At 51.9% G+C, this 26183-nt stretch overlaps 1 protein-coding gene across 2 annotated transcripts in view; it reads left to right on the forward strand.

Annotated features, from left to right (window-relative positions):
• The window catches only part of AFAP1L1 (actin filament associated protein 1 like 1), a 56016-nt gene that overhangs the window by 15603 nt on the left and 14230 nt on the right, over positions 1 to 26183 (forward strand). The window contains exons 2-7 of one of the 2 annotated variants that reach the window (XM_054036385.1): positions 18194 to 18322; positions 21656 to 21739; positions 22452 to 22549; positions 22930 to 23041; positions 24285 to 24383; positions 25202 to 25413. In XM_054036385.1, coding sequence (XP_053892360.1) covers positions 18194 to 18322; positions 21656 to 21739; positions 22452 to 22549; positions 22930 to 23041; positions 24285 to 24383; positions 25202 to 25413 — 734 coding nt within the window. Of the gene's footprint in view, positions 1 to 18153; positions 18323 to 21655; positions 21740 to 22451; positions 22550 to 22929; positions 23042 to 24284; positions 24384 to 25201; positions 25414 to 26183 lie in introns of both variants that reach the window. The other variant, XM_054036386.1, reaches the window with a different exon arrangement.

The raw sequence follows: 26183 nt of genomic DNA on the forward strand, positions 1-26183 counted from the left end.
TAGATTTATCCTAAATCCAGTGTGTTCTGGCTCTTGGAGAGTCCAAAAGTGGGAGGGCTTTTTGTGCTAAATCAGTTATGGTTTGTAACTCCAGCTCTCTCCACTTGGGGTCTGTTCTCTAGCTTGGTAGGGGTCAGACCCCATGATCGAGATGTGTATTTTGCTTCCTAAGGGCCAGTTGGCAACCTTAAAAGCAAAATGCCTCAAGCTTGAACAGAGCTGGAATCCCTTACCGTAATGGAGAATTGTGGGTTCCTTCTCCCTCCAGCCCCTTCCTTGTGTCTTGGACCATTGGCACGTGCACTCAGTTTTATGAACTGGAGGTAGCAGGCCCCGTCCTGTTACACTAAGGCCTGCTTTTGCTGCTCTGGCTTCTTAAAGGGGGTAAAGTGAACTCCCTGAGAATACCATTTGTGCTGTGGGCCTCTGGCTAGTGAAGGGGCTGAGCTGATGGAAGGGCTCTACACCAGCGCTGTTCCCTGGTGTAGAAAATGGGGTGGGGGAGGAAGTGTTTAGGCCATGTAGGACACACTGAATGACAGCTACTGGGGGCTTCCCAGGGCCCACCTGCACTTTTGCCTTGCAGTGCCCTGCCCCCCACTCCTTGCTCTTGCTACAAGTTCATAACTGAGAATCAGGGCCAGGGTCTCTGCATCTTCCTGTGTAATTGAGAGGATTGCCACTGATAAGGTGTTAGAGCTCCATAGCAAAAGCCCTATTTATGCCAGGAAAAATGGTCCATTCTAGGCAATCCTTTATCAACAGGGGGACTCCTGGTCCCCTCAACTAGTGCTGAAAACAGCATGGGTGCCTGTGTGGTCAGGAGCCAAACCCTCTTGAACCCAGTGCAGCTAGCAACATTGGCAGCTGTAACACTATTGAAAATGGTCTGGGCCCATCTACACTAGCATTTCAACCTGGCCCAGAGGGGACCCCATTGCTGCCAGCTGCTCTCAGCAGCGGGTCACGGTCCGCGGTGGAGCCAAGGGTGAAGAAGGAGCAGCAGCCTTGCTGGTGTGTGCAGCCTTTTCACTATCTAATCTCTGGCTCTCCTGTGTCTTCTCCCCCTGCACTGGGATAGTTCAAGGGAGTCAGTGGACCTTTTCTGAAACCTGCAGGCTCCTTCATCCTGTATAAAAAGAGAAGCCAGCTAGTAATTGAACTGAGACCGCACCGCCCCCCTTTCCCCTGCCTTTGAGTGCATCTCATGTTAATCCTTCAAGGCTAGTTTGTCTAGGGTTATCCGGTAAGGCTATTAATCAGCACAATGGGACAGGGGGACACTCATCCCTCTTTTGACTCACATGATGTTGGCTTATGGTGGAGATTTTTAACCTGTTCTGAAAGGCAAAGCCAAGTCTATGATCCTAGAGTCCCCCAATGTTGGGGGAGGCTGCAGGGAGGATTGCTGCATGTGTGGGATGGGTAAATTCCCTTCTGGGGCAGTCGGAGGTCAGAAGGCTTGTAACCCACATATGGGTGGGGATGAGGGGAGATGGTCTTTTAGGAGAGCTGAGCATTGGCTCCTGCTCAGCAATTGGGCGCTAGAATGCAACAACTGTGTCTGGGTCGGGGCCACGCAAGGAGCACCTCAGCCTAGCAGAGGCTCTTCCAGGGCAAACTGCCTCTAGTAACCCAGTCCTCAGCGTATTCAGCACTTGAAATAGAAGGGGGGGGCGGTTGGGGTGTTCTCTAGCCAGATAATGTGGGTGAGCCTGAGTATGGGTACTAGGTTTGCATGAAGCCCCCAAGGCCTTCAGTTCTGGAAACCTTCTATAAGACCTAAGTGGGCTTGTTAATGACCAAAGCACTCTAGAGAAGAGTCAATCCAAAGGTGCTTCATCACCTGCATACACACATCACCACTGAAACGCAGCCGTGTCGGGGGGTGGGGGGGCCAACAGCCTGAGCGCTATCTCGTGGGGAGCAGGCACCTCAGGGAGCCCTGCCATTCCACCACACGCTGCAGGGGTAATGGGTGAGGTGGGGGGATTCTGAAAGTCCTTCCTTCTCCCCATTGTGTTTCTCAGCCTCTTTGCTGCCATGTTTCTTGCTGTCCCAGCTGCGTGCACCTAGCCCTCCTAGGACACCCATCCCCACTACAGCATGCGCCAATGGACCTCCCTTGAGGCAGTGGGAGAGGCCTAAGGGGCAGCAAACTTTGCAGGTTTCCCAGCTTCGTAACAATTCTTCTGGAAGTACAAAATACAGCCAATACAAAGGAACAATGGTGGGAGAGCCGAGCTTCCCTACGCCAGGGAACTTCCTCGCCTGTTGGGGCCTGTGCTTTCCACCCACTCCACCTCCTTCCCCACTGAAAAGAAAGCAGCTAGTGAATGGAAGAGGCGTGGGGAACGAGCAGGGGCCCTGACCAAATTGCTCCAGCAACCGCAGCCTTTTACAGTGAATAAACAAGACCTTGAATGCTGGCTTGTGGACAGGTTCGGAAGGAGGGAGGGAGGCAGCAGAACTGGGTAAGTGCCGCTGAGAGCATGTTGCAGGGGCCTGCATGGTCCCAAACATGACTCTTCTCTGGGGAGCTGTCCAGGTGCACACTAAAGTTCTAAAGGCACTTCCCAAACCACTAAGGAAGAACCCTGGTGTCCTGACCTACCTTCCTGGCTGTAGTAAACCAGGCTCCCGGGCCCTATGTGAGCTACAGTTGAAGTGGCCTGCACAGCCGAACCCAGGCACAGTGTGACAGACGGGCTCCTAGGAGTTAGGAGAACCTGCTTCTAGTGTGAGGAATCCCATATGGGCCCTCAGGCTGTCTGTTCAGCACTAGCCGTGGTGCAGAGCCGATGGGATTATTCGTTGTGAATAATTTATCTGATGAAGTTGGGCACATTTCACTGAATAAATGATAAGCAAATAAATCTTGCATTATCAGAGCTGCTCTCTGTGCATTACTCTATCCAGGCAGCTGAGCAATTCCAGCGTGGGTGAGTTTTCACCTTTGTAAAAGTGCAATGTAGCAGGCTAATTCCCTTTCCCCTGGTCTTCCCCAATCTTCACCCCTTCCATGGCTGTCCCTGGGCTCCCTGCCTATTTATGGCTTTCCAAGGGTCAGTAGCACTATAAATGTTTCTGTTTATTGCTGGTTTGTTTGCTCTAAACAGCCCTCCACTGGCAGCTACATTGTCTTGGGGCCCTGCCTACAGTAACAGGAAGTGTGTATTTTATTTTAGCTACAAACAATGGTCATCATTTTCCCCCACTCACTCTCCCCCTCCTGGCCTTCACCTGGGATCGGAAGGAAATGCTTGTAATGTCCAGCCAGAGGAAGGAAGGGACAGGACGTCAGGGCCTCGGCAGCTCGGTGATTCTGGTGCTGCAGGCTTGGGAATGGGGGTCCAAGCGCAGAGAAGATGCAGGGGGTTCCAGAGATGCTTTCTCATCAACTTTCATTTCAGCTCTTCCCTTGCCAATCAGGCTTGGGAGGGGGCACCATGCCCACCTGTCCTACGTGGCAGCAGGTGAAGGCCTCTGTATCCTGCTTGTGACCTTTGGGCAGGATTAGAACCAAGATGAAAGGCCAGTGCATTAACCCACGGAGACTCCTCGCCACCGGCCTGGACCTGTCCTTGTAAGTGGCTGGGCCTTATCACGTAGTCGTTTCACCAGCCCATGAGTATGGATCAATGCTACGAGTCCGGCCACTGTCCTTTCCATGTGAAACAAACCTCCCCAAGGCTCTGCTGGTTGGGAAACTGCTGCAAAAGCTCTGCTGTGCCCTGCTTTTTGCAGGTTGGATGTGAGTTCACTTAGCAGCAACATCTTGCTCCTGTGCCAGCGTGTGGGACAGAGGAGGGCCAGCAGCTGCTAACTGCTACCAAACAATCCCTTTATGGCACGGCAATGTGGGAATCCCCCTGCCCCCCTGAGGAAACAGCAGTGCTCCAAAGATAGAGCTCTCCATACTGAAGAAACAAAGCGGAAGAGGAGGTACACCACAATGGCGGGACTGGTCAAATATCTTCTTTCTGCACAGGAGGATGGAATTCCCCCCCACCCCACCCCGACACACACTCACACTCACACTCACACTGGGTTGGGCTGACTGCACAGCCAGCAGGGGGCCAGCGCATCTGTTTTCTGGTGGGGAATTTTAGCATTCAGGAAAGCGAGGGGCTGATAGCACTGGCAAGAGCCAGGCAGGGTATGGGCAGAGCAGTGCCGTTCCACCTCACTGGCTCTGCCAATGCACTTCAGTCCTGACCTCTGCTACTCCAGGCTTGGGCTTCCCACAACAGCTCAGCTGAGTCACCTCCACTCCCGCACTACTGTAGCAGAGCCAGCACCAAACCAGCTGCTTCCACAAACCCCGATCTCCTGCAAACTAAAAATCCCTCCCTCCCTTTTCCAAACCTCAAAAGCAGTGGCTGGAAACCAGTTCCCCCTTGGGAAAGGCCCAGGGTACCAAGGGAGGGACCAGGCTGTCATTACAGTAGAAAGGCTTCTGTCACTATTCCATCCTACACCCACTGGGCTCCCTCTGAGCCCAGCAGCACTCCAGGTAACTGTCTGGGGTTAAACACAAGCAGTTGCAAGTTAGTGAAGTCCCTGAAGAAACAAACAGGTGAGAGCCATCCCTTAAAGCCAGATAAGGGGGGAAACCCCCTATAGATGCCTCATCAGCTAGGCTACTGCTCTGTGGTGAGGGTGTGGGGTCTCCTGTTGGCTGCATTCACCTGCTCAGACCCTGTGGCCAGCTTTGATGTGGAGTTCAGTTTCTCCTCTGGGGAGCAGGGAGGCCCTTTGATGTCTCAGTTGTTGTTTCTGTTCCAGGGCTCTGTGGTTTCACGGCTGCGGCTGATTGAGCCCCCAAGGCCAGAATTGTTTGTTGACACAAATGCTTTCAAGGGAGAGCACGAGACACCCAGCCACTCGGAACATCAAACCCCCAAAACACCAGGTCCTTTGGAAAGCCCTGCACAGCCCATTCCTCTGAGCTCTGGTTCCCAGGCGGCCTCTGGCCTGAGTCTTCAATTTCTTGGGCAAAGAGAAATCTCAAAGGTGGATTTGCTTATGTCTCGTCTTTAATCTCCACGAGGGAGTGCAGTCAGGACTGGGGCACCAACCTCCGGGGGCACTGAACTGCTTGCCACTTGGTGCTTTTTTTCTCTCTGCTCTTTCTTTGGATTGCTCTGCTGTTTGGGGAGGGAAGGGGTGAAAATGTTTTCTGCCCTGCTGGCAAAACAGCTCAGACCACTTCTGACCGTGATCTACTGATCAGAAAGATTCCTGGATTCCCTTTCCTAGTCTCACTGGTCCGCTGTGCAATCGTGAGCAACTCATGTGATTGTTCTATGCCTCGGTTGCCCCATCTACAAAATGGGTATTAAAAATATTTGCCTACTTTGACAGGGTTGTAGAAGGATTAATTAATGTCTGTACAGAGCTTCGGCTCCTATGATGGATGGTGCTAGAGAAGGGCAAACTATTACAATCTGTTTTACAAAAGTAGATCTCTGCTAACTGGTGGTATTTGTCTAGAAGCTGTTTCCATCCTGCCATTGAGTAATTTGCCTCCGGGTGACCATCTAGTCACTTGGACGTCAGTGCTGGGAGGTGAGACTCAGAACTATGCTAATGCAAAGTCCATTTCTGCTAACCTGGCATCCTTTCTTCTTCTCTCTACTCCCTCCAGTGCTCCTAGTCTTACCGGCTGGAGAGGACTTGTCCATGGCTGAACAGAGCACTTGTACAGTGCTGAGTGGTGCACAGCAATATTGTGGGGGCCTGCCTAGGATTTATACTATAAGAGCAGAAGGGAACCCTTTAAAGGGAACAGGGTTTGCAGGTGTGTAGGGTGAAGCGAATGGCAGCCCTGGGTTTCCTTAGCATTAATAGAGCTGTATGGATCAGTGCTGGTGCTTTCCAGAAACAGGGGAGGGAAAGGGTTTTAGTGCTGGGGCCTGGCCAGGGGACTTGGTAGAAGGCTAAGAGATGAGGCATTTTAGACTGGAGAACACAGTGCAGGGAGCAATTCTGCATTGCTGGGAGGGGAGATGCAAGACACCCCTAATGTCTCAGATTTTCCTGCCTTAACTGGGACTTTCCTTGATGCGTCTCTCCTTTAGCAGCGTGCCATATCCTATCCTGTTCCCCCCCTCCCCCCCCCCGTGGCGTGGCTGTACCCTCTGGAGGAGTAGGAAGGTCCTGGCGAAAGGCGTTGCCTCGGCATTTCCCTGCTACCATGCACCACCCCACTGTAAATGGGAAGGTGGGGGCGACCATGGGACTCCCCACTATCAGTGGAGGTTGGTTACCTGCCTAGCACCCCAAACTCTAGCAAAAGCTGCTGGCACAATGGAGGGGTGGGGGGTGGGAAGCCTCTTGAGAGTCAAGCCGCAGACAATCTCCTCTCTCATTTCCTGCAGCCACCATACATTAACCTTATCTGGGCTGGGAGCCTAACGAGGTCGGAAATTAATTCCTTCCCCTCCTCCGCTCCCCCGGGGCAGACTTGGCTCAGCGACTCACATGCCCCCAGCTGGGATCACAGGCGTCTTTGATTGGCTTTTTTCTCCCTTCAATTTGTATTTCGGTGTGCGTTTAACAAGGGAGACAGGAGGGGACAGCTCAGCGGAGGGGAAAACAAAGGAGCCCTCAGTGCCAGTCTGGATCCTAGCTTCATGCCCCCCAACTCCAGGGCCATCCATCAAGGCGGCACTGGATGAGCTCACCAGCTTGCAATGCTGCGTTACAGGCCTCGCTTATCAGGGCTCTTGCCTCTTCTGCAGATGCTGCTTGTAGTTTGTGTAAGCGCCGGGGTCTCCTGACCCTTCCCCGTCACCCCCGTTTACCACATCACGCCTGCTTTGTGACTATTAATAGACCAGCCACTTGGACTGACTGAGGGCAAGGGGTGAGACCCTCAGGCAGGAACTGGTGGCTGTGACTCAGGCTGGCAAGAGGACAGGGCCTGGCCTGCACCACAGACTGAGGTCTAGCATCTGCTATGGGTGGCTAGTCTGGGCATGCAAAGGTTCAGGACAACTTATTAGAGTGGCCTGTTTGCATAGGAGGAGGGCGTTTCTTAGTGCCCTCGGGCATTGCTTTTTTTTCTTCACCACCAAGGTCAGCTTTAGAAGTATGGCTATGGGGGACATACAGGTCGTTCTGCAGTAGGGGAACCCAGAGGAGTTGATGCTTCTGGGCTGCATTGTTCCCCTTCCCTAAGCCTGATTTTACCCCAGCCGGTGGTGGGATGTGGGGGTGATGTGGGCTCGTTCAGGCGAACAGTGAATTTCATGTGTCTGGGTGATGTTAACTTAGCGCGTCAATGTCACATTAGCTGAGTGAACTGCTAATAACTAAAGGTGGCAGAGGGCAGAGGTATGGGGCAGCTGTGAGTGTCCTTTTTTTCAGAAATGCTGTTAACCCACAGAGCGAGTGACAGGATCAGTGACTGGGAGGAGGAATTGGGAAGGCTAGAAGTGGAAGGGAAGAGGACTATAGCTGGGGATGCCAGGTAGATGGGCTCTTGACAGGAAACTTTGTGTGTGTGTGGATGACACTCCCTACACCGGCTGGACTGAATTTCCCTGGCTGCCACCAGAGCCGAAGTGCCAAAAGACAAGTGGGCACAATGGACAGGGGATCCCAGAGACTTCATTCAACCCTTGTGCCCCACCAGCTTGTCACCTCTCCTGAGCTATGGAGGAATGGCACCCCCCTCCCCCAAGGGGTGATTCGCTTTCTTGGCCCATGGAACATCCTTGTATTTCTGGATGGTGGTGTTTGGTTTTGCTGCAGTTTGTTGGTTCAGTGCCCTGATGGGATATTCCAGTGTAGACCTCAAGGGATTGTGAAGAGAGACTGTCCCATTGGGAGGCACCCCTTCCCCCGCATCATCCTCAGGTTCCTGGAGAATGAGGACAATGAAAGGTTGATTAGGTGGCAGCTGAGCACTGTCCCAGCCCGTTATACTGTCTGACCTCATTCACCCTTACCCCAAGTTCTGTGCTTGAAGAAATCCATTTATTTTGTTGGTGATGTTTGGAGCCCGAGTTGCCAACCCTCCAGGATTAAAGATTAATCTTTAATGAAAGGTTGTCCTATGATGAAACCTCCAGGAATACGTCCAACCAAAATTGGCAACCCAAACTAGGCCTTGTGGCTCTGGAGCTGTTAGCAGGGGAGGGGGTTTCCTGCAGTAGCTTGACACTAAGCAGGCTGGTCCCATGTCTCTGTTCTTTTCTGCTCAGGAGCTCAGCTGTGTTACAGTGCACAGGAGCCCTGGTCTCTCAGCCAAGGGTCACACACCTCCTTCTCCCATCACAGACCAGCTGGGTGGGGCCTGCTCCCAAGCCTTGCTGAAGCTTTCCGGAGAGGGGTGGAGGTCTGATTCCCAGCCCCTCATGGTCTGGAGCCCAGCAATAGAGCAGGGTGTCTGCAAACCCCCTGCACGTAGACTGGTGGGGAGAGGCGCTGACCAATCCATCTCCGCCAAGGTGCTAAGGGGTTAATGTCTAGCTTGGCTCTGGTGAGGGAGAAGGAAACAGAAGGTTTGTGGAGATAGAAGTGCATCAGCTGAGGAGGCAGGAAGAGGCTTGTGAGGGCTGTATCCTGCCTGCATCCTGGACAGGCAGTGACCTGGGCTAGAAACCTGCCCCCAGAAACCAGAGTTGTCGGGGCTTCAGGTCCAGCCAGAGAAGAGGTGGGGAGAGAGTAGGGGGAACCTGGGTGTGTCTGGGCCCATCTCTACCAGATTCAGAGTCCACATCAGCTCTAGGCCTGCAGACTCGCCACCCCCAAGTGAACAAAACTCCAGTCAGGCCCCCCAAAAACCAACTTTGAAAATGTTGGGTTCTTGTCTTTGGTTCGTAGCCTCTCGAGCTCACATTTTTCCAGCTGTTCTCTGCAATCCTGAGGCCTAGACATGGGCTCACTTTAAAAAGAAAGCTGGATTCTCACCTAGTCCTCTGGCACCAAGAGCTGGGGCTCTGAGAACCCCCCAAACATCGAGAGACAATCGTAAGAGTTGGCAATGCTGGATCTCTGCTGTATTCCCTCCAGCTTGGCCAGGGCTTCCGGCTTAGCGTTGCTGCTTCCTACAGCCATGGGCTGACCCCGGGGGGCTGCTTCATGAGATGACATGCTCCCACTTCTGCAGAGGCCACAAGCATGACCATGGAACTAGAGGGCTTCTGCCTGTCAGTCCATTTATCAAAGCAGCCGTGTTTCAAGGCTGGTGAACCCATCAGTCACAGACAGACTCTATCTGAGACCAGAGCATCTTTGGAAATAAATCTGGAAGAAGCCAGTGTCTCTCTCGCCATGTCTGGGAGTAGCAGCTGGACGGGCTTCTCTCAAGGGTCCTTCCCCCTTGAGCTGGGCCAGCACTGCCCCCTGCTTAGTGCTCAGTTCTCCATCCTTCCTCAGGAGCAGAGCCTCGCCCAGAGAGAGACCTAACCTGCCGGAACGTGAGCTGCAGACACCTTCACCCAGCAGCTGAACAACGACGAACTCTCAAGGCCCCATCTACATCTCCTGGGGCATAAAGGGGTTGGAATGGCCCCTGGGGGAATTTCCTCCCCTCCCATGCAGAGCTGCTCTACCTGATCCTGCGCCATCTCCCTCCAGTTCTGGCAGTGGCAGAGGGTTGTGCTGGGGGCAGGCGTGCAAGTGGCCAGAGCACCTAGAGTCCGCTGCGTAAGGCTGCTGTAAGTGAGAGCAGCTCTGGAGGCCGTGCTGTGGCCCCCAGTTCAGCCTGCAGCCTGAGCTGCTCAGGGTGGCTTAAAGCCATCTTTGCCTTACCTCGCCTAGGCTGAACTCCTGAGAAGCCAGCCTAGACTCCGTCCGCAAGCGCTTATACACCAGCATCCCTTCGAGCTCTGTTGAAATGCAGCTGCCTCTGGGATGGAAGGTGGCAGGTGCCATCAGCCATAAAGCAACACCACACCAAGCGAAGGAGACTCTTGTCTTGAATCTGCAGCAAAGCCGTTTTCCATGGAAGCTGCAGGGGGAATTTAGACAGCTGTCTGAATTGGCATTTGGACAGGATGTGGGCTTTGCCCCCAACTATTGCAAGACACCCACAGGTCTTTAATGAACACTAGCAATCAGGACCCTTCTTTTCCAATGCCTCCTGCAGCACAGCACCCCCTCGCACCATGCGGGAGCATTGCCTTGATACTCACCCCGTAGGAGGCGGAGCGTCCCCCACTGAGCTCAAAAGGAGCGAGCCGCTCCAAGCAAGCACCTCCTTAACGCAGATGGCACGGTGTTGTAGCAGGTCACGCTGCCAGTCCTGTTTTAAAAACAACACCAAATCCCCACCCCCAGGCCATGTGGCTCACCAGGCTTCCATTACGAATGGCAATGAGGCCTGTGTGGTTTGGGGGTTGCTGTGCGGGCATCCCAATCTAGGGGGTGGCACCCTCCCCTCAAGTGCCGGATCGCTCACCTCCCACGCGCCATAGAACTGAAGCTTTGTTCTGGTGGGGCTGGTGCATGCCCATGCTGTAGATCTCGACCCTCCACCCCGCTCCACTCGTCAGCACATTCGAATCCCCCTGTGGTCAGCCCCAGGAACTCGCCTCCCACCACTCTGGCTGCAGAGACCTGGAGCCCGCTGTGAATCGTGCCTACTCGGATTTTGCTGACTCACAGTACGTGCACTTCTCAGAACAGGGTCTGGCTGATGTTTGTACTGATGCACGATCACTTTAGCAACCCCTGCAGCAATGGGGTTCACTGGGCATTCTCCTGGCCCCCTGAACAGGAATTCACAAATCTCTGCCTTCCTTCAGAGCCTCACCCTAGATTGGCACCCACCACTGATGCACTCAATACACTCTTGTCTCGCAAGGTGACCAGCTGGCAGGGATTGTTATTGGGTCCCCAGGACCTGTGATGAAATCAAAGGAGAACTTGGGTTTGGGTATAGTTTGTTCTTGTCCTATTCCCACTCCCGACCTCCCACAGGCAAGACAAGAACTGGGTGTGTCAGGGAGGGTAACAGCAGCTGAGAAACTCATCCCACCAGTGGCAGATTAGTTCAGGGGTATCTTGTTGCTGTGCTGATGACGCACTGGTTCCCTGGAGGAAGCGCGGGAAGGGCTGGGCTGAAGGTAGTTTGGAGAGAGAGAGAAGGTTCCCACAGCGGGACAGGGTCCCAGGTGGGGGGCTTGCTGAGCTGTATGAAATCAGCAGGGAGCACTTGTTGACTTGGGAATGCTGCTCTCTACCTCCGAGCAAGCTGCAGTGACTGGGGAGTGCAAGTCTTTTCTCCCCTCCTCCTCCTCAGTGCTTTCCCCTGGGGATCTCGGCTAATGCTGAGCCTGTTTGTTTGTTTGTTTTTTCTTTTCACTGCCTGTTCTTTACCATCGGGTAACTGGTGCAAGGGGTCCTACGACTTACACTAATGTCTACACAGAGAATAAGTGGCTGGCTCAACTGCAATTCTCCCACTGGGTCCTCCGCCTTTCCCTCCCTAGCCCACACTTTCCTGTCCTCCCAGATTTGCTGGCAACAGGTGATTGCTCAGACATGCCTAAGGAAAGACTCTATCTCTGGCTTCTGATGTTTCTTCCCTTTGCTGTTCTCTAACGGCAGGTTTTTCCTGTCCCTGGTGTTTTCTGCATCTGACTTGCCTCTGCTCTCAAAGACCTGCCTTTTCTTGAAAGCGTCAAAGCCTCTGCTGTGCCATAATTAGCATTGGGCAAACCTTAAACTGTTCGTTTAGATCTAAGCTAGCCCCCAGAAGTTCAGGTGCATTTCCAGACCTCCTCCGAATCCCCTGAGTCTGCAAAATTGGGCTGGAGATCTTGTGTGAGGCTTGCACGTGAGATTTCCATTGAGATGGGGGGGAGGGATAGCTCAGTAGTTTGAGCATTGGCCTGCTAAACCCAGGGTTGTGAGTTCAATCCTTGAGGGGGGCCACTTAGGGATCTGGGGTAAAATCAGTACTTGGTCCTGCTAGTGAAGGCAGGGGGCTGGACTTGATGACCTTTCAAGGTCCCTTCCAGTTCTAGGCGATAGAATATCTCCATTAATTTCTGGTTAAAAGACAGGGAACAAAGGGTAGGAATTAATGGTAAATTTTCAGAATGGAGAGGGGTAACTAGTGGTGTTCCCCAAGGGTCAGTCCTCAGACCAATCTTATTCATAAATGATCTGGAGAAAGGGGTAAACAGTGAGGTGGCAAAGTTTGCAGATGATACTAAACTGCTAAAGATAGTTAAGTCCAAAGCAGACTGTGAAGAACTTCAAAAAGATCTCACAAAACTAAATGATTGGGCAACAAAATGGCAAATGAAATTTCATGTGGCTAAATGTAAAGTAATGCACATTGGAAAAAATAACCCCAACTATACATACAATATGATGGGGGCTAATTTAGCTACAACAAGTCAGGAAAGATCTTGGAGTCATCGTGGATAGTTCTCTGAAAATGTCCACGCAGTGTGCAGAGGCGGTCAAAAAAGCAAACCGAATGTTAGGAATCATTAAAAAGGGGATAGAGAGTAAGATTGAGAATATATTATTGCCCTTATATAAATCGATGGTACGCCCTCATCTCGAATACTGTGTACAGATGTGGTCTCCTCATCTCAAAAAATATATACTGGCACTAGAAAAAGTTCAGTAAAGAGCAACTAAAATGATTAAGGTTTGGAACGGGTCCCATATGAGGAGATTAAAGAGGCTAGGACTCTTCAGCTTGGAAAAGAGGAGACTAAGGGGGGATTTGATAGAGGTATATAAAATCGAGTGATGTGGAGAAAGTGGATAAGGAAAAGTTATTTACTTATTCCCATAATACAAGAACTAGGGGTCATCAAATGAAATTAATAGGCAGCAGGTTTAAAACAAATAAAAGGAAGTTCTTCTTCATACAGCGCACAGTCCACTTGTGGAACTCCTTACCTGAGGAGGTAGTGAAGGCTAGGACTATAACAGAGTTTAAAAGAGAACTGGATAAATTCATGGTGGTGAAGTCCATTAATGGCTATTAGCCAGGACAGGTAAGGAATGGTGTCCCTAGCCTCTGTCTGTCAGAGAGTGGAGATGGATGGCAGGAGAGAGATCACTTGATCATTGCCTGTTGGGTTCACTCCCTCTGGGGCACCTGGCATTGGCCGCTGTCGGTAGACAGGATACTGGGCTAGATGGACCTTTGGTCTGACCCGGTATGGCCTTTCTTATGTTCTGTTCTTATGAGATGTTGCTTCCATTTGGGCCAGAAGTACAGCAAGGCTGACCCAGTCACGCAGCACTTCTGCACTTGGTCCCACTAGGACCTGGGACAGCATGAAAATGAAAAATAATGGAACAAAGTAGTGGGGCAAACTTTAACTCTCAGCAGCTCGGTTCAGGCTGTGTGTGATATTTGCAACCTGTCTGGATCTTATCCACCCCAGCTCTCATGTCCCTAATCTGACAAGCCTAAACCTGCACCTCCTATGCAGGCTAAAACCATGGATGGTAGCTCTGTGCTGGGGAGGGAGAAGCTAGTCTGATCAGCGTCCGGGATACTCGGAGAGTGTGTAGTGCAGCCCAGCATAGCAGGAGGAGAAGAGCTATGAAAGCTGCAGGGTGCGTTTTCTAGTATATGCTGTAGTATATATGGCTGGTATGGGTAACGTCTGCCTTGAGGTGCACGGAGATGGGAACTTGAGTGAGGAATTGGGTTAACGGCTATGTGATGTACACCTGCTTATTGGAATGTTGCTTGCTATCTAGATTCTTGTATCCCCTTTCCCCACCTTCACCCCCACATAACTCAGCACGTTATCTGAGCAGGTCCAAAGTCCCTCAAAGCAGAAATAACAATGATGTCTTTCTTCCCAGACTGTAGGGGGGAGGGAGGGGGAGAGAGAGAGAGAGAAGGAAAGCTAAGTTGAAGAAATGAGTCTTGCATTCAGTTGTGGAAGTGGTTAGTTCTGTGGTCATTCTTGTACTTTGTGGCCAGGAGTTCCATAGTCCAAATCCAGCTGTGCCTCCTGGACTAATCTGAGGGTCAACAGATTCATTGTTCCAGTGGAACATTACTGCCATTGGCGGCTAAGGTCATGGGCAGAGAGGCAATCTCTCGGTAGTTGGGCCAATTCCATGGAGAGCTTTGGATAAGAGACCAGAGACCTGGAACTGGGCTCTGTGCTCCATGGGGAGCCAGTGCCAGGAGCATGTTCATGCCAATCTGTATCGCTAAACGGACAGGCTGCCATGTTTTGTTCCACTTGGAATCCCTTTTGGGATCTAGTGCTTTGTTCCACTTAATTATTGAAACGCATGGCTAGGAAGTCATGACTGCATAGATCAAGGTAGTCAGGCCTGTGTCTTGTAGGAGGGGTTGCAATCCTCTCATCAGGTGCAAACAGAAGTGTGCCCGTTTCACCACATGGTTATTTGGGTATCCAGTAGCACTGAGCAGTGTAATGACTTACCAGTCTGAGGGCAGAGGCCCTCAAAAGAGGGAGATGTTCTAGGCTTGCTAGGCCTAAGATTTAAAGGTACAGTGTTAGCTGGCACTCTTTCACACATTTCATAGATTCTAGGACTGGAAGGGACCTCGAGAGGTCATCGAGTCCAGTCCCCTGCCCACATGGCAGGACCAAATACTGTCTAGACCATCCCTGATAGACATTTATCTAACCTACTCTTAAATATCTCCAAAGATGGAGATTCCACAACCCCCCTAGGCAATTTATTCCAGTGTTTAACCACCCTGACAGTTAGGAACTTTTTCCTAATGTCCAACCTAGGATGGGTATGTCTACACCACCAGTGAAGGTGTGATTATAGCACAGGTAGGCATTGACACCAGCGTGGGCATCTAGCTAGTACAACCAACAGGAGTAGTATAGATGTGGTGGCACAGGCTTCAGCGTGGACTCACAACCTGAGTATTTACCTCAGGTCCCCAGCGAGCTTGTACTTGCTATCCTGTGCTGAAGTCCGTGCTGCCGCATCTTCCCTGCTATTGCTATCGGTGCTAGCTAGGTTGAAGGGTATACCTGTCCGTGCTAGTCGCGCCTTCATGTGCTGTGCAGACATACCGAAACGTGTGATGGAAACAGGGCAGTGTGGACTTCTAACATGTTGCCTGTCTCCACTAGACCATGTTACTAACACCTAACAGCGTCGCCTTTAAATCCTAGCCAAGTCAAACCTAGAGGGGAGGCAAGTTCTGTGGAGCAGTTTCGGTTTGTTTTGATCTAGCTAGTATTCCCCCACCACCCCACCCAATGTTGCCTAGGATCCACTTCAGCCAGCTGTTCTTCACGCAGCTGCTGACTTTGGCCAGGCATGGAGAAAACTAGGTGCTGGTGCAATTCCCATTTGAGACACAGACTATAGAGCTGAGTGTCTTCTGTGTGCTGCTGGCACTTGAGTCTATGCTGCGTTGTCAGCTCTCCTGGAGGCCTCCTGTAGGTATTCAATAATACTGTGAGCCCTTTGGGGCAGGGGTTGTCTGCCTGTACAGTAGGTGACACAATGGGCCCCCACTCTGGCTGGGACCATTAGGCTCTATGGTCATAGGGGTGATAGAAGTTGAGGAATGCCCTGCTGAGCTATTTGAATAGTGATAAACAAAAGTGCTCAAGATAGTTAAGACCAAAGTAGACTGTGAAGAACTTCAGAAAGATCTCACAAAACTAAGTGATTGGGCAACAAAATGGCAAATGAAGTTTCATGTGGGTAAATGTAAAGTAATGCACATTGGAAGAAATAACCCCAACTATACATACAATATGATGGGGGCTAATTTAGCTACAATGAATCAGGAAAAAGATCTTGGCTTCATCGTGGATAGTTCTCTGAAGACGTCCACGCAGCGTGCAGCGGTGGTTAAAAAAGCAAACAGGATGTTAGGAATCATTAAAAATGGATAGAAAATAAGACTGAGAGTATCTTATTGCCCTTCTATAAATCCATGGTACGCCCACATCTTGAATACTGTGTACAGATGTGGTCTCATCTCAAAGATATACTGGCATTAGAAAAGGTTCAGATAAGGGCAACTAAAATGATTAGGGTTTTGGAACGAGTCCCATATGAGGAGAGATTAAAGAGGCTAGGGCTTTTCAGCTTGGAAAAGAGGAGACTAAGAGGGGATATGATAGAGGTATATAAAATCATGAGTGATGTAGAGAAAGTAAATAAGTTACTTACTTGTTCCCATAATACAAGAACTAGGGGTCACCAAATGAAATTAATGGGCAGCAGGTTTAAAACAAATAAAAGGAAGTTCTTCTTCACACAGCACACAGTCAACTTGTGGAACTCCTTGCCGGAGGAGGTTGTGAAGGCTAGGACTATTACAGTGTTTAAAAGAGAACTGGATAAATTCATGGAGGTTAAGTCTGTTAATGGATATTAGCCAGGATGGGTATGGAAGGGTGTCCCGAGCCTCTGTTTGTCAGAGGGTGGAGATGGATGGCAGGAGAGAGATCGCTTGATCATTGCCTGTTGGGTTCACTCCCTCTGGGGCACCTGGCATTGGCCGCTGTTGGTAGACGGGATACTGGGCTAGATGGACCTTTGGTCTGACCCAGTATGGCCATTCTTATGATCTGATAGGCCAGTGTTCCCCAGTGAGCTCAGCAGGTGGCCGGCTGTCTCCTGCCTGTGACACAAGGTCAGAAGAGTCTGTATGTGTGTGTTTGCATAGTGAACACTGTCCAAGAGGTGTCTGGACAGGAGAGCAGCCACTCTCCGGATGACAAAGGGTGCTCTGCACAATGTCAACCTCGCCCTTCAGCCCCTCTTATCTCTCCCTCTCCCTCCCTGCTCTGTAGCAGCAGCTTGATTTTTAGCACCTCTGAAGATACCAACTGGCCTTTGCTGCATTCCACGCAGGGGTGTGAAAAGCTGCAGGAGCCCAGAGGCGGCTTGAGGGGGTCTCTGGCCAGCCAGCCTTGTTGAAGCAGGAGACACAAAGCAAAAGGGGTTTAAAACAACACCGATCATGTGGAACTCTTTGAAGCAGCCCCTCTCTGCACCAAAGTGGGGAGGTGCAGAATGCTAGGCCTGCAAAGTCCTCGGGAAGCTCTGTTTTCCTTCCAAAACATATGTTCTCCTGCTTTTCCTCTGAAAATGGCTGCCAGCACCCAAGAGCTACCCTACAATAACAGTGCTGTGTCCGTGTCTGACAGAGCAGAGAAAAAAATATAAGGAACGTAATTCCCAACCTTGCAAGGAGAGGGGTTCTTTTAAAAAAACATGATAGGAATTGAGGATCGGGTCAAGGAATAGGGGGAAATAGTGTCAAGGACATTATCTTTATTGGCAGCCGGGTGTCAGGTTAAGACCTGCTCAGTCTCAAGGCTTGGGCTGTGTCTACACTGCCACTTTCAGCGCTAAACTTTTAGTCGTTCAGGGGTGTGGAAAAAACAATCCCCTGAGCGACAAAAGTTTTAGCGCTGAAAAGCGCCAGTATAAATAACACCTTATTGCTGGGAGCTGCACTGCTGGCAATAAAGCTACCCTCGCTCATTCGGGGTGGTTATTTTATTGCTGGGAGAGCTCTCCCCTGGCGATAAAGCGTGACTGTGCTGCCCACGTCACAATGTTGCCGTGGCCACGCTGTGACATGGGCAGTGTAGACGTACTCTTAGAGTCTCTGCTTGCCCATCTTCCCCTTCGCTTTTTGCCTGCAGTTGCCTCTGCTTGTAAATTCACAATGTGTTTTAGTTCTGGGTTGAGTGCGTTTAATTTATCTGAGACTATTTTATCTGATGTCCCCTTTGATCCCAAACCTCGGGGGGAGGGGTCTGAAAAATGGACGCTGGCTCCAAACCAGTATGTGACTGATCCCCATGAGAGGGGTTTTTATAGAGGGTATCCAAAAGCAGTGAGCAGGGTCCCCTGCCTGCAGGTGATGATCAGGTGACCTGACAGAGTGGGTGCCCTCCTGCAGGATCAGCTGGAAATTGAGTTATTGTTTCTCCAGCTCCCTCGTAGGCTCTGCTGTATCTCTGTCCAAACACTCAGTAGGTGGTGGTGTGTGTTTATTATTTGTATTGCCGGAGCACCTAGGAGCCCCAATCCTGGACCAGGGCCCCATGGTGCTAGGCACTGTACAAACTCGGAACACAAACAGTCCCTGCCCCCAGGCTGCTTTTTCCTAGTTCCCCTCCAACCTTTGTAGAAGCCCAAACCCCTCAGCCTGGATCATTTTGTTCTCTCCTCCCCCAGCTGGCTCCCTGACTCCTGTTCTCTCTGCTGCTTTCCCCAGTGCTGGACCAGCTCCTCCCGGAGCTCAGTGTGCTGCTCAAGTTGCTGGATCATGAGTACCTGAGCACTACCACCATGGAGAAGAAACTGGCCGTCTCCACTATCCTGCAAAAGCTGCAGCCCCCTGCAGGTCAGTAAGCTCTCCTGGCCCCTACTGTACACCGCCTCGCTCCGCTTCTTCTCTCCAGGACTGCCCTGAGGTTTAACTGGTTTTGCAAAGGAGGCTCTGCCCCCACCTAGGCGCAGGGGGCAGCGTCATGCCTCCAGTCTGCACAGCCCCAGCACAGATCTGGTCTGTGCAGCACGCTTGCTTTTACAGCATTAAGTTTGGGAGGATGCCCTGGGTGGAGAAGCCTGGTTCTAAATTAGATTGGATGTCAGAACCCCTCTTGGTGCTCTGGGGTACAGCCTTCCCCTAGGCTGCAGGAGTGAGGGCCTGGGAGCGGTCTGTCTCCTGGGGGATTCGCAGATCTGTCCAAGGAGCTGGGGAGGAGAAGAGCTTGTCTCAGCCAAGGACTCTCCGTGGCAAACAGACAGTGAGATCTCCTGGCTGTGGGCAGAGGGAGATTGTAGTTCAGGCGTCAGGACTGGACTCTTCTGCAGCAGCCAGGGAATTTGGAGTAACCGTCATGGGCAGCCGTAGAAACTGCCTTTTCCTTCATCCAGTGCAGTGAATATAAAATGGGGATACAGAAAACTGAGGTGAGGCATGAATGAACTAGCACTGGCTCTCCTCTAGCTCATGAGGCCGACATTCAGCCAGGAAGGTGAAGCACCCAGCCCTTGGATCTCTCTCTAGAGTCATTTATTGCTTGGCTGCATATCCGACCCCTTTATTGATGAGATGCATGACTCCCTCTGGTGGTTTTTTCGTGCAAAGAAAGTCCTCCAGTTGACCTTGAGTAGCAGAGATACCTGCATTAAACAATAGCTGGCTAGATCCCACTGCTCTACCCTTTTGATTTATTCAAGCCTTCTGGATACTGACGAATTCTCTGTATTTATTACTGTTTCACCTGCCGTGCAATGGGAGCTGCAGGCGCTCTGGGATGGCAAGTTCTCTGGTTTCAGTGCGATGTGTCTCCGTATCCTCCGCTGAAGCGCTTGCTCGTATCGTCCTTTGGCACTGCTCCTTGGCAAACCCTGGCAGATCCCTGCTGCAGCAGGACCCCCATGAGACCTCTTTTCCCCTTTCTCCAGCTGCCGGACGTCAGAGTTACACAGCATGTGTACATCAGGCCGACTGGCGCACTCCTGCGCACTGACACCGGCAGCTCCTGTGCAAACAGGCCCAGCCCAGGGAATGGAATTGTTGTGATTTGGGCTGGAATTGCTCTGCATTTCCTGTGGAAACACTCATTCCCACTGGCCTTCCTGCTGGCCGTTTCTGCTGAGCGGGGATAGGCTTCACACCTGGAGGGCCGCCTCCTCCCCATGGCACCCTGCAGAGTGAAAATATCCCCGGGGGACCCTCTGAAATGACCCTCCGGGGGATGGAGAGTTGTAGATTTTCCATCCCCTCTGCTTCCTTATCCTTGCTCTGTGTCGTTCTGTGCACTCCAACTTCTTCGCCAGCCACCTCCCTGCTGCTCTCCCTCCCTCCCCTTGGGCTGCTGCCCTTGGGAACCAGGTGCCCTTGTGAGGGGTGCTGCAGATACGCATGCGTGGTCTGATTAGCTGGGCTGGCTGCCCCCTGGCTGCAGTGGTCTCTTGGGTTACTACTCCTGGGGAGCTGGGGGTGTGCCCATTTGAGTGGGGTCCGACAGAGTTGTGTATCTTGACTTTAGCAAAGCTTTTGATACGGTATCCCACAGTATTCCTGACAGCAAGTTAAAATATGGATTGGATGAATGGACTATAAAGTGGATAGAAAGCTGGCTAGATTGTCAGGCTCAACGGGTAGTGATCAACGGCTCAATGTCTAGTTGGCAGCCGGTATCAAGCGGAGTGCCCCAGGGGTCGGTCCTGGGGCCGGTTTTGTTCAACATCTTTATTGATGATGGGATGGATTGCACCCTCAGCAAGTTTGCTGCAAGAAACTGGGGGGAGAGGTAGATATGCTGGAGGGTAGGGATAGGGTCCAGAATGACCTAGACAAATTGGAGGATTGGGCCAAAAGAAATCTGAGGTTCAACAAGGACAAGTGCAGAGTCCTGCACTTAGGATGGAAGAATCCCATGCACCGCTACAGGCTGGGGGCAGACTGGCTAAGCAGCAGTTCTGCAAAAAAGGATCTGGGGATTACAGTGGATGAGAAGCTGGATATGAGTCAGCAGTGTAGCCTTCTTGGCAAGAAGGCTAACGGCATATTGGGAGCATTGCCAGCAGATTGAGGGAAGTGATTATTTCCCTCTATTCGGCACTGGTGAGGCCACATCTGGAGTATTGTGTCCAGTTTTGGGCCCCCCACTACAGAAAGGATGTGGACAAATTAAAGAGAGTCCAGCGGAGGGCAACAAAAATCATCAGGGGGCTGGGACACATGACTTGGGAGGAGAGGCTGAGGGAACTGGGCTTATTTTGTCTGCAGAAGAGAAGATTGGGGGGGATTTGATAGCAGCCTTCAGCTACCTAATGGGGGGTGAGGGGGAGGGCGTTCCAAAGAGGATGAAGCTCGGCTGTTCTCAGTGGTGGCAGATGACAGAACAAGGATCAATGGTCTTGAATTGTAGTGTGGGAGGTCTAGGTTGGATATTAGGAAACACTTTTTCACTAGGAGGGTGGTAAAGCACTGGAATGGGTTACCTAGGGAGGTGGTGGAATCTCCATCCTTAGAAAGCAACAGAGGGTCCTGTGACACCTTTGAGACTAACAGGAGTATTGGGAGCATAAGCTTTTGTGGGTAAGAACCTCACTTCTTCAGATGCAAGTAATGGAAATCTCCAGAGGCAGGTATAAATCAGTATGGAGATAGAGGTTAGTTCAATCAGGGAGGGTGAGGTGCTCTGCTAGCAGTTGAGGTGTGAACACCAAGGGAGGAGAAACTGCTTCTGTAGTTGGATAGCCATTCACAGTCACCCTCCCTGATTGAACTAACCTCATTATCTCCATACTGATTTATACCTGCCTCTGGAGATTTCCATTACTTTCATCTGAAGAAGTGAGGTTCTTACCCACGAAAGCTTATGCTCCCAATACTTCTGTTAGTCTCAAAGGTGCCACAGGACCCTCTGTTGCTTTTTACAGATTCAGACTAACACGGCTACCCCTCTGATACTTGACTCCATCCTTAGAGGGTTTTTAAGGCCTGGCTTGACAAAGCCCTGGCTGGGATAATTTAGTTGGTGTTGCTCCTGCTTTGAACAGGGGGTTGGACTAGATGACCTCCTGAGGTCTCCTCCAACCCTAATCTTCTATGATTCTAAGAGTTCCCTGGGCTGGCCATGCCATCCTGCCCTGCCCATGCAGTCAGAAGTTGACTTTGCTCCTCCCCAGCAGTGGTAATGTCCTTTCTCCTTCTCAGAGAAGGCTCTGGACTACATGTATGTGAACACCGCAGCCCTGCAGAACAGCACCAGCTTCGTGGAGTCCCTCTTTGAAGAGTTTGGTACGTACAGCTCAACCAGCTCATCACCGGTCTGGAGATCCCGCCACACCTTGCTGGCCATGCAGCTGAACTGCTGTGACTCTCTAGCTATCGCTCCAGCCTACAAGGCTCAGAGCTCAACTCCCGCAACCCCAGGCAGAGGGCCGACTCCCTCAGCACTGGGAGTGAAGCCCCATCCTTTGGATGACCCGTTACTCAAGGGCTCTAGTCCCTCTTCGTTGGCTACCCAGGTGACTGCTCCCAGGGCAGGGATGGAAAGAGCAGGATATAACCTTGGTGTAGTGGGAACATTCACCGCGCCAATAAAACCAGATCCACTTCCCAAAGCGGGGTGTGACCCCATTGACGTCACACTGGTCTATGCAGTTCCTTCACCCCCTCCCCCCAATATCTAGCTCACTTTGGGGCACCCAAATACGAACGTGCCTATAGAAACGCCAAAGCTTGTTCCGCTTGGGAAGATGTGGTGTGAAGCCCACAAAAGCTTATGCCCAAATAAATTTGTTAGTCTCTAAGGTGCCACAAGGACTCCTTGTTGGTTTTGGACTATAAATGACGTTCTTGTGACAACAGGCTAATTCTGGTGTGGGCTGGGGGTGGTCAGTGTGTGTGGCACTGAGAAAGAGAGAGACCTTCCCTGAAGGTCTGTTTGGGGAGCCCTGTCCCCAGCATCATTGCTTGGCTTAGCATCTCTTCTCTAACCCCCCTCCAGACTGTGATCTGCAGGATCTCCAGGATATGCAGGAGGATGATGGGGACACCAGTGAGGGCATTGGCTTGGAGCTCACAAGGAGCCATCCATCTAAAAATGTGAGTCCAGCCACCTCAAAATCTCCATCCCCACAGGTTCTTGGGGCCCTGTCACAGTCACGTGGTAGTGAAAGGACAAGAATTGGAAGCATTTGGGTTGGAACGTGACTATGGCTGGGCTGGGGCTTCTCAAGCCACAGTCCCTGTCTGCTCTGAGGGGGTGGAAGCAGACCGCGAAAGGGGAGGGTCTGGGCTCTGGGTTTGAGAACCTCTTGGATGGGGAGAGGCACACGCAGATCCAGGAGGCTGGGGAGGAGACTTGTTACCCTTCTCTTGCCGTTATAGGAACAGCTCTTGTTGATGGCCCCTTGGACACCCTGTAACTCAGCCCCATCCCGCTCCTTCACTCTAATTCACACTGGTGTCTCTCTCCTTTGTAGGCTCCCAGGGACCCTCCTCCACCACTTCCCACAACCCCCCCACCTGAAGATTACTACGAGGAGGCCCTGCCTCTGGGCCCAGGCAAGGCCCCTGAATACATCACCTCACGCAGTGAGTCTGACCCTAGTAAACTGGAAGCACCTGTGGGGAGGGGACTGGAGAACACCCAGCAGACTGGCCCCGGGCATGTCTAAACAGAGGCTGGCGTGGGAGCTGCGGAGCCAATCAAAACCAGGAGCCCTTGCCAGCATCCCACAGGGGGCTGACCCTCACTGGCTTGTCTTGGGGAAAGCAATGACCTGGGGTGGGAGCAGTGGCACTCCTGTCCCTGCTGCCTTCCCAAAACGCCTCAGTCAGGGCTCAGTGACCAGGAATGTTGAGATCCTGATGCAAGACAATCTCTCCCACAGCTGGCCTAATGGCTTAGGGCAGGGAGAAGTGGGGGCTAAGGGGCAGCAGGTTCACTGGGAGCTGGATTTGATCTGCTTCAAGTCCTGGTCTCTCTGAGGCCTTTGGAATGAACAAAGCCCCAGTCCTGGCTCCTGCTGTGTGCAGAGAGAGTGAATGGGATCTTTCACCCAGTAGCAACACCTGCCAGCCCCTTTGGGAGTGACATTACTGGGCTCCCAAGGAGCTTCTATCCACGGCCTGATGTGGGGCAGCTGCCCTGAGCACGCTTGGGCAGGGGCTCCAAGACCACCACCACCACCACCCCCAAGGGAAGGAAGAGATTTCCCCAAAGTGGGAGGTTTTGCTTTGTGTTTCTCTCAGGTGTAGGATTCAGCCCCTCAAATGCTCCCTCCTCTCCCAGCTGCTGAGCTCAATGCCTGTGTGAAGGGCAGCCTGAGGGGAGGGGTAGGGAGCGCTCCCAGGCCCTGTATGTGAAGGGGGAGTGTGTGCTGAGCCTCTCCGGGAGTGGCTGTGACCTTGGAGTGTCAGGAAAGGAGCAGGGTGCTTTTCCCAAACCGTGTCACTTGGCAGCCGGTCTCCTTCCTCCTGTGGGCGGGGCTGTCCGGTGGCTCCTGGGGAGCTGGCAGAGGAGGGAAGGGAGGTTTTCTGCTGCTGAGGCCTTTTCAGATTAGCCTGTGGACAAAGTCCTTCCCCTTCTCCCACCACTTTGTGCTTCCATCCAGCTGTAACTGCACCCATGTCTAATCGTTACACGTGGCCTTGCTGCTGAGCTGGAGCTGATGTTGGCAGCTGTGAGAGCTCCAAGCTGTGGCATGACTTGCTTCAGCACAGCCTTCTGATGGGCCCTGTCACAGTGTCTGTGCCATGCACGTGCCCTGTTAATATCCCAGTCCCTGTGCAGGGGTCTCCATCACAAATTTCACACCCTTTGCTCTCTCTGCAGATAGCTCCAGTCCCCCCAACTCAATCGAGGATGGCTACTATGAGGATGCAGACAGCAACTACCCTGTTACCAGGATGAATGGGGAGCAGAAAAACTCCTGTAGGTACCAGGGCAAAGGCTCTTCAAGACAAGTGCCTAACCAGGGGGAAGAGCCAAAGGGGATGAGCCATCAGTCTGATGGATGGGGGTTGGGTGGGGAATCCTACACAGAGCCAAAGGGTATCTAGGAGTCTGCATGGACCACAGCCCTGTGGTAACCATCAGTGGTAGTTCTGTGGCCTTCAAGGCAGGAATTGCTTTAGGTGTTGCAGGGAGAGCGAGGAAGAGAGCCAGGGTCTGTCTATTTCTGGCAGTTTATAACCAGATATGAGGCACCCACCTGCTGCTCTGGGAGCCCTTGACTTTAGTTAAAGTAACCGTGCAATGAAAACAAAGACAGCAGCCTGAGAAGCTTCAGCTGCCTGGGCAAAGAGCTGCATCCTGGAGTATCCCTTGGAGGTCAGTAGTCCCTGAGCAATTCAGACATGTACGCTGATCTTACACAGGCTGCTCAGCAAACAGTCAGGCCTCTTGCATGTCCTAGCCAGTGACTTCTCCAAGAGCCTCTCGCCATCTAAAGAGAAGGTTTGTCACACGTAAGCGGTCACTTAGAGCCCTCCATGCTTTGCATATTTCATAAAGGGAAATGCCAATGCAACTTGGAGAAGAGCTGGAGGAAAATGAAAATTGTTAGTGTTGACCTGCTGCTGTTCCAGAGTTTGATTTCCCTGCCCCACACATACAAAGGCTTTCTTTCCCAAGACACTGCTAGGAGAAGGTGATCCTCCAGGCTGAAGTCCCACTCCATGTGCAGGGCATTGGAGCTCCGGTGTCAGTAGCATCCTGAGGTGACTGGGAGGGTCTCTGCTTCCTTCCAGACAATGACTCTGATGCGATGAGCAGCTCCTATGAGTCATATGATGAAGAGGAGGAGGATGGGAAGGGCCAGCGGCTGACACACCAATGGCCGTCAGAGGAAGCGTCTATGAACCTGGTGAAGGACTGCAGGATTTGTGCCTTCCTGTTGCGTAAGAAGCGCTTTGGGCAGTGGGCCAAGCAGCTGACAGTCATCAAGGACAACAAACTCCTGGTGAGACTTTAGCTTCCCGAGTGCTGGGGAGTGCAGGGGGTCCCAGGATACAGGAAATCTTTGTGGAGATCTGGCGTCTGAGAGATCCTAGGCTGGAGAAACGGGGAGCCTCCTGTGTACAGGGTGCAAGTGAGCCAAGTACACCAAAGGACATGCAGCAGCTATGCCAATCCCTGCTTACAAGTGGACTAACCATGCATGTTCAGTGACTTGTTTGAGTAAATGAAAGGCTATGTCTTCCATGGGGGTGTGAGCAGGGCTGAGACTGCCTTTCATGGCAATGTTGCATATCTAATCCATACCTGCTGTGCAGAATAACAGCACCTCAGAAGCACTTATACTGTGAGGCCCACAGTCCAGGTCTCTACCCAGAAGCCATCAGGGTTCATCCTGTATATTTATCACTGGAAAAATTAATGCAAAGTCATCATGCAGGTCAGTTACCTTGGAGACATTGTGGCCCAGAGAGTAGGGTACAGGTTCTGTTCCTGGTTCTGGGAAGAGAGTGTTGTCTAGTGGTGCGAGCAGGGACTCCTGGGTCCTGGCCCCTTCTGTGACTTTGGCTGAGTCACTTCCCTGTAGCTTCCTCCTCTGTAAAATGAGGCTAATGATACTGCGCCACCTCTGTGAATTGCTACGAGGTCACTAGATGAAGCCCCGTGTAAGGGCAGACAGAGCTTCAGCAGGGATCCTCCCCCTTTGAGCTAGCACGCTCATTCTCTGCAGCCTGGCAGGAGATGCAGGCAGGCCTCGACTCTGTGGGAAACGGT

The sequence above is a fragment of the Malaclemys terrapin genome, chromosome 8 (genome assembly GCF_027887155.1).
Source record: "Malaclemys terrapin pileata isolate rMalTer1 chromosome 8, rMalTer1.hap1, whole genome shotgun sequence".
In the NCBI taxonomy this organism is placed as follows: Eukaryota; Metazoa; Chordata; order Testudines; family Emydidae; genus Malaclemys; species Malaclemys terrapin.